Source organism: Physella acuta, unplaced genomic scaffold (genome assembly GCF_028476545.2).
Source record: "Physella acuta isolate Inbredline_101_S28 unplaced genomic scaffold, ASM2847654v3 ptg000474l, whole genome shotgun sequence".
Lineage (NCBI taxonomy): Eukaryota > Metazoa > Mollusca > Gastropoda > Physidae > Physella > Physella acuta.
This window is the reverse complement of record NW_026731993.1, coordinates 102,988-115,000: the sequence shown is the minus strand read 5'-3', so window position 1 is coordinate 115,000 and position 12,013 is coordinate 102,988. Positions and strand designations below refer to the sequence as shown.

The following is a 12,013-nucleotide window of genomic DNA, read 5'->3' as shown; positions in this document are numbered from 1 at the left end:
AAAGAACTTCAGCAAGAAGATTGGAGAGACATCCTTCAAACTGTTCTCTCAGTTGCAGGCACCGTTGCACCACTTTTAATTGGAAAGAAAGAACTTCAGCAAGAAGATTGGAGAGATATCCTTCAAACTGTTCTCTCAGTTGCAGGCACCGTCGCACCTCTTTTAATTGGAAAGAAAGAACTCCAGCAAGAAAATTGGATAGATTTCCTTCAAACGTTAAACCCTTTTGCACCAGTCACTGTTATTTCGTAGAATCTGAACATTTGCATTTGCAAAAAAATTAATTTTCTGTTTAGAAATTGTAGAAATTTAAGATTTTGAATATTGTTTCTTTCTAGAAAGGGCAGTGATATTAATTTTTGGACCATGTTGAAAATATGCATAATTCGTATAAATAATAAATTCTTCAAAAATTACTAAAAAAGAAATCCAACAAAATAAAGTTTTCTTCTTTTTGTGTGTGTGTGACATTTTACTTTTAAGTATATGGGGTATAGGCAGAACTACTGTAATAGTACAAAAATAAGTGTATTTCTTAACCATTGCCAAGTCAGAATTCTATTTCCCCTACAATCTAGCACACGCTGTCGCCGGCAAAATCCCTTGGAAGAAAAAAACAACAACAAATCAATCCTTAGCTTGGGTCGGCGTGGTCGAGACGGTAAAGCTCATGGTTGCTAAACCGAAAAGTCTCGAGTTCGAACCCTCTGGCAGATAAGTCTCGATCCCTTCAAACACTAAAAATTAAGAACGAAGAAGAAGTCCTTAGCTCGTGAGGTACTTCTTTGTGGCATTGGTAGGGGGTCCGAAATCCATTGTACATTTTTCATTGTAAAATATGTGTTTGTGATATTGGTAGAACTTTTATCCCGAACTATCCCGCGTCTTACATATAATCAAAAAGAATATAGTACTAGTAACTTCGGTTTTATATACGTTTACTTGTTTTTACTTTTACAAGAAATCTGATAGTAAACTTGTATAATTTGAATTATCTCTCTTGAACAAATTTTTTATAGCTTTGGGAAAAGTAGTAGTGACCATCCTAAATACGGTACTATTGATGTAATCCCCCCACTTCTTAACCTCGCAACTACCAAATAAACAAATGTATCGTTTGTGAACTTCCTAGCAAAAAAAAATATAGCCTCAGCACATTTGTCAGACACTTGCCAGCATTGGTCAGCAGATTTTAATTGACTTGCATAGTATTTACATGAAATGTCGATATTGTTCACATTTAATTAAACATCTGGAAAACAAGGCACACGTCTAAAAATATACGACCTGTGGCGTCGCCAGGTCGGGTGTCACCCGTTGCGGTACCTCATGGTGTCAACCCCACCCGAAAAAAACGATGTGATATATATATATATATATATATATATATATATATATATATATATATATATATATATATATATATATATATATATATATATATATACATATATAAAGCAAATGGCTATGATGCCATACAAGTATGATGCTTTCCAAATTGTGTTGACGTGACCATAACTGGTATCACGAGAATCACAAAATATATAATTTGACGTTAGAAGTATTTTCGTCATATGACCTATTCAGAAGTCTAATTTATTTTTAAAATAAAACGCAATATTATAATATAATATATTATAATATATTATAATATCTATACTCTATACATATGGTTTGTTTGAAGTAGCCTACCATTTAAACAAATTCCTTTGCTTACATCATATACGTGATAAAACACTTTCCTTTGTCTACATCATGTATGTGTTTAAACACATTCCTTTATCTGCATCATGTATGTGTTAAAACACATTCCTTTGTCTACATCATGTGTTAAAACACATTCGCCTGGCTAATCATGTATGTGTTAAAACACATTAATTTGTTTACATCATGTATGTATGAATAAGTGGACTTTAAATTAATAATTTTGTAAACTCGGTAACGAAATCTCGGAATTATCGTGTTCAGTTTCTACTACCAATTCCGTATTTTTGAGTCAGGTATAATAACGTACGATACTGCATTATAAGATATAAGGCTGACATTATAGACATATAGCTGGCAGTATATGATATAATGCTGAGATTATAAGATATAGAGGTTACATTATTTAATAGAATGTTGACATTAAACTTTAGTTACGGGTGATACATGTATTGGGTAGTATAGCAGTGAAAACAGGGGGGGGGGGGGTGAGTGACATTTTTAGGGTTCAGTAGTGACGTTGTTAATGTGAGGTAGTGAGGTTATTTAGGTGAAGTATTGAAGTTAGGGTGAGATAATGGATAATGACGTTGTTAGAGTGAGGTAGTGACGTTTTTAGAATGAGGTAGCGACGTTGTTAAGGTGAGGTAGTTAGGTAGTTAAGGTGAGGTAGTGACGATGTTAGGGTGAGGTAATGAAGTTGTTAGAGTGAGGTAGTGACGTTGTTAAGGTAAAGAAGTGACGCTGTTAGTGTGAGGTAGTGACGTTGTCAAGATGTGATGTTACTAGGGTAAGATAAAGACGTAGGTAGAGTGAGGTAGCGACCCTATTAGATGCGATCATGGGGTCGGCGTGGTCGAGTCGGTAAAGCTCATGGTTGCTAAACCGAAAAGTCTCGAGTTCGAACCCTCGGGCAGATGAGGCCCGTTAGCTGGGGACAGCCACTCTTCTAGGAGAGACAACTCCAAAATTAAACAACTGCTGCCTTGTAGATTGTTCTTGGTTGGACAAAGGCTATGGAAGCAAATCCAAAAAGAAAAGCAGGCTGAAATCGGAGTCAATGGCCTCAATGGCGCATAACCAGTGGACACGTAACGCTTAATTGTGTCGGAGGCGTGGTCGAGTCGGCAAAAATAAGCTCATGGTTGATAATTCGAACAAAGTCCTCAAGTTCAAACCCACTGGCAGATAAATCTCGATCCCCTTCAACACTAATAATTAAGAACGAAGAAGAAGAAGAAGAAGATGCGATCTGTGAACACCTGGCTTGTGTGCCAAATGTTTGCTACCTGGTCTAACCTGCTACATACTGATTACACCTTACACATTTAATCAGACAGCTCCCCTATTACATCTGCCCAAAGGATCGTTAGGTCGGAAATGGGAACTTTATACTTACCAGAAATGATGTTTACTGTTGTCTATGTAGTTGCTTGTTTACTGTTAACTGAATTTATACACTTTAATAAACAGTTCAAACCAAACACATTTATTTTGTCTGTTTTTGTTTATTTGCTGAACCTCAAACATCGTTTAGACAACATCAAAGCTGATGTACGGCCACGATGTCCTGGTGAAACTCTGTGACAGGACAGTATTGTTTGAAGGCCCCTGGGGTACTGGCGATCGTTTCCATATACCTACACATTAAAAACAAAAACTGCTTGCATTATATTTTAACAATATGAGCTGATGTCATTAAATTTCCAACAATTTGCGGTAATGACACTAACAATAAAAAAACCCCACATTAATAAACAATTTATTAAATACAAGCTTTTATGAAATGATGCACAGAAAATAAAAAAAAATAAATGATTTCTTCAAACACACATCAATAAAACTCTATTTAAATATATTAAAAGAAATGCGCTCTTTTAGAAAAACTTGATATTAAAATGTATTTTATTTTAAAAATGTATGTACGTTTGATATAACACTCAGGAAGACAGCTGTTTAGACAACATATATACGAAGGGCAGTAAAACAAACATACTGCTGATGCTCATTCATCGAGATCCCAGTATCACTGTTTGCGTTCATCGAGTCGAACATGGCGTTATAGTCGTCGTCGGTTAACTTGTTGTCGTTGTTGGAGTCGAAAGCGGCAAAAAAAATTTCTCCGTTGACACAAGGCTCGTTCGTAGTAACGAAGTTGACATACTCGGATTTGGTGACAATCCGATCTCTGTTGGTGTCGTATTTCTGGAGAAATATGGTAGTAGTGAAGTCTGTATTAGATCGTGGCTAAATTCTGGTAGTGATTTGCATGTGGAATTGCAAGTAGTATGTGTGGGCGTTTGGGTCTACGTTACCGGGAACGTAAGTGTGAGTGCGTGTTAGTGTAAGTGCAATTGTACGTTTACGTTTAAGTGTGAGTGTAGTGCGTGTGCATGTTTAAGTCAGTGTGTGTTTGAATATAAGAGTGAGTGTTAGTGTACGCGTACATGTACGTACACGTGTTCGTGTGGGTGTAGATGTGGAATTGTGCGTTATATATTGGATGAGTTTGATGTGGAATTGTGCGTTATATACTGGATGAGTTTGATTTTTTTACAAGTATCTATATATTTCAATTACCAGCGTGCGATTAAAACGTACAAGATGTTGTCTGTGTTAAAGTTTTCTTGTTAGCATTAATTAAATCTAATATATAAAGCTCAGTTCTGTATGTAACGCATATGTTTGTCGTTGGTCTTGGATGGATTTAAGTGTTAGACAATTATCGCGCGCATTTGTCTAAATTTATGAGTTAAAAAATTACTATTGAAAGTGTTGGGAAATAATTTTCATTTTTCAAATTATAGTAATAATTGTCGGCATGTTCATTAAACACAAGTTTTAAAAAAATATCATCTTTTACAAAAATTCTAATTATGTCTTTATTTAGTCCTATAGCACTTAATTCCCTTTGATAACTTAGGAAAACACAATTACTTCCCTTTATAAAACCATTGCATTAGTGGAAAAAAATTTACTTTATATTACTTTGTTTTGGTGTTGGGAAAAAAAATAATTACATAATTAGCGGGGATCGATCAAGTGCAAATGTTGTAGGTATTTTACGGATAAGCTTGGAGTATTAAAATTGTTCATTAAATTGAAACAGGCGCGTTCGTTTAAGTGAGTGCAAAAGACTATGAATAAGTTGGGGTACTATAGTCGTTCATTAAGCTAAAACAGGTGATTCCGCCCCGGGCGTTTATGTTCGCGTTAGTGTTTTCTTTGTGTTTAGGTGGGTTTGCGTTAGTGGTTGCGTTTTGATTTGGTTCGTTTTTGTTCTTTCTTTTTTCGTTTTTGTTTGTGTTTTTTTCTTTGGGTTTGTATTTGTGTTTTTGGTTGGTTTTGCGTTTGGATTTGGTTTGTTTTCGTTTGCTTTTTCGTTGTTTTTTTTTTTTTTTTGTTGGTATTGGTGTTTGTGGTTGGGTTTGTTGTTAGGTTTTTGTTTTCGTTTGCTTTTTTGTGTTTTTTCTTTGTGTTTGTATTGGTGTTTGTGGTTGTGGTTGGGTTTGTTGTTAGGTTTTTGTTTTCGTTTGTATTTGTAATTGTGTTAGCGTTATGTTTGCGTTTTGTTGTTTTGGTTTTGGTTGGTTGTGGTTTGGGTGGGCAATGCCGGGTTTATGATGATTACTTAACACACAGGTGATGGTCTTTAACAGAAAGGTTTTTCACAGAAGCCAGAGCAGGGCCTGGCCGGGACGGCTAGTCTAATATATAAAGCTCAATTCTGTATGTAAACATAAATTTGTTTATCGTGGATACTTCGATGGATTTAAGTGTTAGATTATTATCGTGCTCACAGTCTAAATTTATGAGTTTAAAAATTACCATTGAAAGTCTTTAAAAACAATTTTTATTCTATGTACTTAAAATAATAATTTTCAATTATGAACATTACATAAATTTTTTAAAAAGTGTATCAACGTTTATAAAATTTCTAAAATTGTGTCTGAAATGTATTGAGTGCACAGTTCCTTCCCTTTAAAAAAATTATTAAATCGAGGGAAGAAAGAATTTACTTTTATTACTTTGTTTTGGTGTACAGAAAAAAAATAATTACATAATTAGCGGGGATTGATTAAATTGTGCAATGTTGTTGGTATTTTTAATACTGCCTTTTATTTATTCTATACACTGAACATACTGTTCAATAATTATTTTTTAAAATCAATAACATTTAATAAGCCAGGTGCTACAAATCCTATATGTTTATTTCTTTCCATTTACGGATAAGCTTGGAGTATTATCATTGTGTTCACTAAATTGAAATAGGCGCGTCCGCCGGCGCCCCTGCACGGTTCGATTTGGCACCGTGGGCTATCATGTGAGCGTAATTTTGTTTTAAACAGTGCGATAGACTATGGATAAGTAAGGTTACTATAGTCTTTAAGTGAATCAAATCCGGGCGTCTTTTTTTGCGCATTCGTTTTGTCTGTCTTTTTTTGCTCACGAAGGGGAATTCATTTTTGTCGGTCGCACCAGTAAGCATTTTTATAACACATGCACCAAACTACAAGAGGATATATATGGTGTTGAAAAAAAAATGTACATAGTTAGCGGGGATTGATCAAGTGCAATGTTGAAGGTATTTTTTATACTGTCTTTTATTTATTCCATGCACTGAACGTACTGTTTTTTAAGCAGACGTTTTAGCAGTACATTTATCAGTGTAAAGTTTTATTACGTTCTCGATTGTAAAGGCAAGATCGAAGAAAAAAATTCTTTTAAGAGCTGTGTTTATGTTTTAAAGCTTCAAAGTTTCCATCTGATGAACACAAATATTTTTTTTTTAAAATCAATAACAGTTTAGAAGCAAGCTCCTAAATGTCCACTGTGTTTACCTTTATCTATAGTCTTTAACTGAGCCGAATCCGGGCGTCCTTCAGTGCCCTGACAGAGTGTTTTTTGGCGTCCCGGCCTTCCCTTGTTCGATATGGCGCCTACGTTCGTTTAAGTTAGAACATAAGACTAAGAATAAGTGGTGAACGGAAAAAAAGTCACAGGAAAAAAAACCACAGAAAAAAGTCACAGTTTTTGCTAGGAAAAAAAGTCACAGAAAAAAAGTCACAGTGGAAAAATTTTATCGGGAAAAAAGTCACAGAAATAGTCAGAGAAAAAAAGTCACACAAATCGTTATAGAAATATTTTTATTAATTTGTTAAGAATTGTAAAATTGTGTTTGTTTATTGTTGTGGGTTGTATTTTTTATAGCATAAATTATTTATAGACGTTAAAAGCATTATGATTTATAACAATTGTAAGTAAAAATACTCTAAGATAATTAACACAACTATCTCAACTTTTGTTACGTATTTAGTTAAATACGGGGTAGAAAAGTTAATTATAAATGAAATTTAGGCACATTTTGCCGTAGGCTATTCTCTGGTCGGCCTCTCCTCAAGAGGCATTGTCCGAATATATTTTGTGTTGTTGACGTTATGCGTCAATGACAGCCTTTGAACCTTGTCGGCTTTCTGTTTTGATCCTAAGTTTTGTTATGTAATGAGCGTGATAAATGTGGACAGAAAGGTGGTTGAACTAAACATAACTATTGTTGCCATGAGTTGAGGGCAGCAAGTCAGATGAACTTATCATTTCACGGTAATTTAATATTAGTATTTTAAAAAAACACTATGAAAAACGTGGACTTTGGAGCATTCTATTAAATGCTACTAATCTTAAGTTTAAAATAATTATAATCTACATACTTCATAATAAATATTTTTAGATGAATTATAGAGCCTACACACATTACATAACATTTAATTAATCCTAAGTTAATTAGCACTCTCTAAATATTTAATACATAAAAGTATTAACAAATATCATGCAAATATATATTTGTGACTTTTTTTCCTGTGACTTTTTTCCTGTGACTTTTTTTCCTGTGACTTTTTTTCCGTGTTTTTTTTCCTGTGTTTTTTTTTTCCTGTGACTTTTTTTCCTACAATCGAATAAGTTGGGATACTATAGTCGTTTACGAAGTTAAATCAAGCGGTTCCGCCGGCGCCTCAGCATGGTGCGATTTGGTGCCCCGGGCTAGAATATGAGCACTTTCCGTTTGTTTGCGTTTTGTGTTTTCTTTGTTTGCATTTGTATTTGTGTTTGTGTTATGTTTGAGTTTTTTTTTTTTTGTGTTTTGGTTTTGTTTGGTTGTGGTTGGGTTTGTGTATGCGTTTTAATTTGTGTTTAATTTGGTTTTTTTGTTTGCGTTAGTGTTTGTGTTTTCTTGGTGTTTGCGGTTGGGTTTGTGGTTGGGTTTGTCTTTGCGTTTGATTTTGTGTTTTCGTTTGTGTTTGTATTTGTGTTTGTGTTATGTTTGCGGTTTTTGGTGTTTTGGTTGGTTGTGGCTAGGGTGGGCAATGCCGAGTATATGCTGATTACTAAACACACAATTCATGGTCCTTTGCAGATAGTTTTTCAGAGATGCCAGTGAAGGCCTGGCCGGGAAGTTAGTACATAAAAAAATGTGAAGCATGATATATTTAGTCATATTTTTCTGCACATTGTTAGCTACAATGATAGCTATGGTTAAATATTGACAAGGCCTAAAACTAATAGACCGTCATGTTTAGACAGAAGGTTAGAACAACTCACGGCAAACGTAGATTTTAATTCCACCCTTGAGAGAAATGTGTCACCATTCTTGTCAAAAGTTGCGAAGACTTGTTCAGGAGTTTTTTCTTTTGTCGACGATACTGTAAGAAGAAACACGAAGACTAGCAGCAACATGTTTCTCAGGAATTGAAAATTTGATTTCTTGAAGGCTTGCTCTAACCTGCACGAACGGACGTCTGATGGGACTGTGAAGATGCCAGGTGACAGATGTTAAACTACCGGTGATTGGATGGAGCTGAATGCGCGTGTTACTAATCAAAGCTTTTTATAACCACAGACAGTTTGCGGATTTGGTCACGTGGTAACGAAGGCGGATATTTGTACAGTATTATGTGGGTACAATATGTGATTTAAGTGTTGGAGATGTCACATAGTGAGATTGTTTTTGTAATTACCGCATGCGTGTATGTTTGTGGGTGTAATAACATCGAAAAAAGTGGTTCTATGTGCCTGTATGTGGATGTGGTTTTGTGTGTTGAAGTTATTGGATGTGTGTGGAAGTTAATGGAAGTGTGTAACAGTGTTGTGATATTGAGAGATTGTTTATGTGATTACCTCATGTGTAACTGTTTGTGAAGTTAATGGTAATATTGGAAACAGTGTTTCTTCCAGACTTTTTTCTTCGGGGGGGGGGGGGGGCACTTGAAATCTTCGGGGGGGGGGGGGCGGTAAATTTTCTTCGGGGGGGCGGACACTGTTAAAAGTATATATTTTCTATATAAATTATATAAATTTCATTTCGTTCGGGGGGGGGGGGGGCGGTAAAAAAATTTCGGGGGGGGGGGGGCTTCGCCCCCCCGAAGAGATGCCTGGAAGAAACTCTAATTGGAAATACTATGTTTTTATATGTGTGTTATAGTGTTAAGGTAATTAAAAGTATGTCTGAGATAGTGTTGTAGTAATTATATAATGTGTATCGGTGTTATTGTGTGTGAAAGAGTTAGATTATTTGATAATAAATGGAATTTAAATGGCAAATTTTCACTTCTATGAAATAAAACTCGAATATAAAAACAGTATAAAGTGACAACAGATATGTTTCCCTTTAGTAATAACCACACTCATGGTAGTTTCAGGGGCGGAGCTACCACGTCGCCAGACACCGCAATGCAGGGGAGGGGGGGGGGGTAAGCCGCTTAGGGGGCTCAGGATGTTAGGTAGGCCAAATATCCGACCATAAGTACAACGCGTTTTTTATAATGTAATTCATGCACATAGATAGAGGTTTTGCAAAAATAAATAATAATAATAATGATAAATAAAAAACAAATGCATTCATTACAAAAATGAAGCTTAAGTGTTCATATACTTTGACCGGCTCATAAAAAGTTTGTCGGTGTCATTTTTACTTTCTCGTATATACGAAGTATAGAGAAAGTATTGTAATCGTGCAAAAAAAAAAAATCGAGATTTTTACAGATCTCGACGTTTTACACCTCACTGATACGGAAAAAAATAATTTTGCAATCTTGTCCGTATGTCTGTGTGTGTGTGTCTGTGTGTCTGTGTGTCTGTGTGTCCGTGTGTAAACACGATAACTTGAGTACCGTTACAGCTAGGTTGATGAAATTTCACATATAAGTATTTTATCAAAATCGTAGATCCGTATCAACTTTTGAGCGATTTCCGATAACCGGAAGTGGTACTTTTCCTACTTTGAATTTTTCAAAAGCCTATAACTTGAGTACTATTTCAGATAGATAAATGAAATTTCACATGTAAGTAAAAGATCTAATTCTCTACCTTCTGTTAAATTTTGAGTAATTTCCGTACACTGGAAGTAGTAATTTACGCTACTTCCGATTTCTCAAAAAACTAATGTAAATTTTAAAAGTACTAATAATATTGCGCACTATTATGCGCTTTTTTATTGGGCGTTCACTTGGTGTGCAATTAATTTGTCTACGAGATTTTATTCTATTTTTAAAACTTTAAGTATTTAAAATGGATTAAAAATCATGTCTATAGCCCGAGTTCCCATCCCCTGTTATTTTATATAAGAATATTCGAGAAAGTTTAGGGGAGATCACTCCCGGTTTATTCTTTTCGTTATTTTCGGCAAACATTTTTGCGATACAAACTGCTTCTTTTTCTTCGTTCTTAATTTTTAGTGTTGAGAGGTATCGAGCCTTATCAGCATGCTTTTCTTTTTGGATTTGCTTCCATAGCCTTTGTCCAACCAAGAACAAACTACAAGGCAGCTGTTGTTTGATTTTGGAGTTTTCTCTCCAGCTAACGAGCCTCGTCTGCACGAGGATTCGAACTCGAGACTTTTCGGTTTAGCAACCATGAGCTTTACCGACTCGACCACGCCGACCCCTGCGATACTAACAAGTTAAAGCAAGATTATTTCTTGCCCCAAATGAGGTTTGATATATTTTTGTATAGTTTGTTGTCTCAGGATGGTTATACTTTGCAATGAAATATTACTAAATTAGGAAATAGATTAATCTATATTTTACGGAACCAGCTACTAATATATTACATGTATTTGGGGTAGCCCTTCTTTTCTAGTTCCGCCACTGTATAGTTTGGTAGACATGTTATCTCGAATAACAACTTTCATAAAATTTGATCATGAAATATCATAATCTGTAAACTGTGTGCCTGCTGGAGTGTATGTTTGTTTTTAGTTGTTGAAGATAAGGACTAATTCGCTTGTAAGTGTATGGGACGGAGTGGTCTAGCGGTAGAGAACTGGACTGCTAACCCGTAAGTCTCGAGTTCGAATCCGGGTTCAAGTCAGTAGACCGTCCCTGAGTCCACACAACTCTGATGGGTACCTAACTCATGTTAGGAAAAGTAAAGGCGGTTGGGCATAGTGCTGACCACACTATCCCTTCATATGCCGAGGTCACAGAAACAAATGAACTCTACTTCACTTGCCCCAACCTGATGTCACAAGTGAACTCTACACCTACCCAACTCTACTTCACCTGCACAGTGCGCCCCCCCCCCCCCAATCAGACATGTTTTTATCTTTTAAATCACCGAATTTGGCTGAGCAATCTTTTATTTACATTAGTTTCCAGCAAACCCTCAATTTACACGGAATACCGGCTCAGGAGCTGGACTCTCATTAGCCAACCAGGTCTCGGTAGCGAACTCCAAATAGCTGGCAAATGTGTGGGCTTGGGAGCCTCACCAAGACGTTGGTTTGATCACTACATGTTGGTCGCTTCTCCTCCGTGGCCTCTCACCAGGCTTGTCTCCCCCCCCCCCCCCCCAGACGCGGGACGTCGTCCTACCATCTAGTACCCAGCTTGATCGTGGGGAGCGTTCGCCCGTTTTAAAAAATAGGCCCGGTTCACGTTTTCACTATCACGGCTATATGCCGACGACCCCCTCCACCCCCCCCCCCCCCCCGTCAGTGCTACCAATGCGACCGCCTCCGCTCGCTGCGGCAGGGTGTGGCTTGGGTTCTCAGGCATCGCTCTAGGGGTCGCCCCCAGCCATAGGCGCGACCCTTGTCTGCTGGACGGGCTAAGGCTTTCCTTCCGCTCCAGTCTCTCCTACTACCTGCCCTGGGAGCTGTAAGCTCAAACCCGATACGGTGCGAAGGGCATACACATTAACACATGTGTCGTTTACAGTCCCATGTAAAGTCTGAGTGATGAACGCGTTCAAGCCTATCGCAGCATAATGTAACAAGATTATAAACTGGTCGTTGGTTGAATAGCAAGAAGGGGAT

The 12,013-nt window shown here is 36.6% G+C and overlaps 2 protein-coding genes across 2 annotated transcripts in view; one reads left to right on the top strand and one right to left on the bottom strand.

The window, feature by feature from the left end:
• The window catches only part of LOC131943968 (uncharacterized), a 6,499-nt gene extending 6,042 nt beyond the window's left edge, over positions 1 to 457 (top strand). Inside the window, exon 4 of the mRNA XM_059304379.1 lies at positions 1 to 457. This exon is cut by the window's left edge and continues 2,088 nt beyond it. Coding sequence (XP_059160362.1) covers positions 1 to 252 — 252 coding nt within the window. The 3' untranslated portion in view covers positions 253 to 457.
• Positions 458 to 3,182: 2,725 nt separating this feature from the next.
• Positions 3,183 to 8,557, bottom strand: LOC131943962 (uncharacterized). Its single transcript, XM_059304370.1, has 3 exons — positions 8,302 to 8,557; positions 3,701 to 3,909; positions 3,183 to 3,344 (listed from the first exon to the last, which is right to left on the bottom strand). The coding sequence occupies exons 1-3, from the start codon at positions 8,434 to 8,436 to the stop codon at positions 3,248 to 3,250; spliced, it is 441 nt and encodes a 146-aa protein (XP_059160353.1). The 5' UTR covers positions 8,437 to 8,557; the 3' UTR covers positions 3,183 to 3,247.
• Positions 8,558 to 12,013: the final 3,456 nt, after the last annotated feature.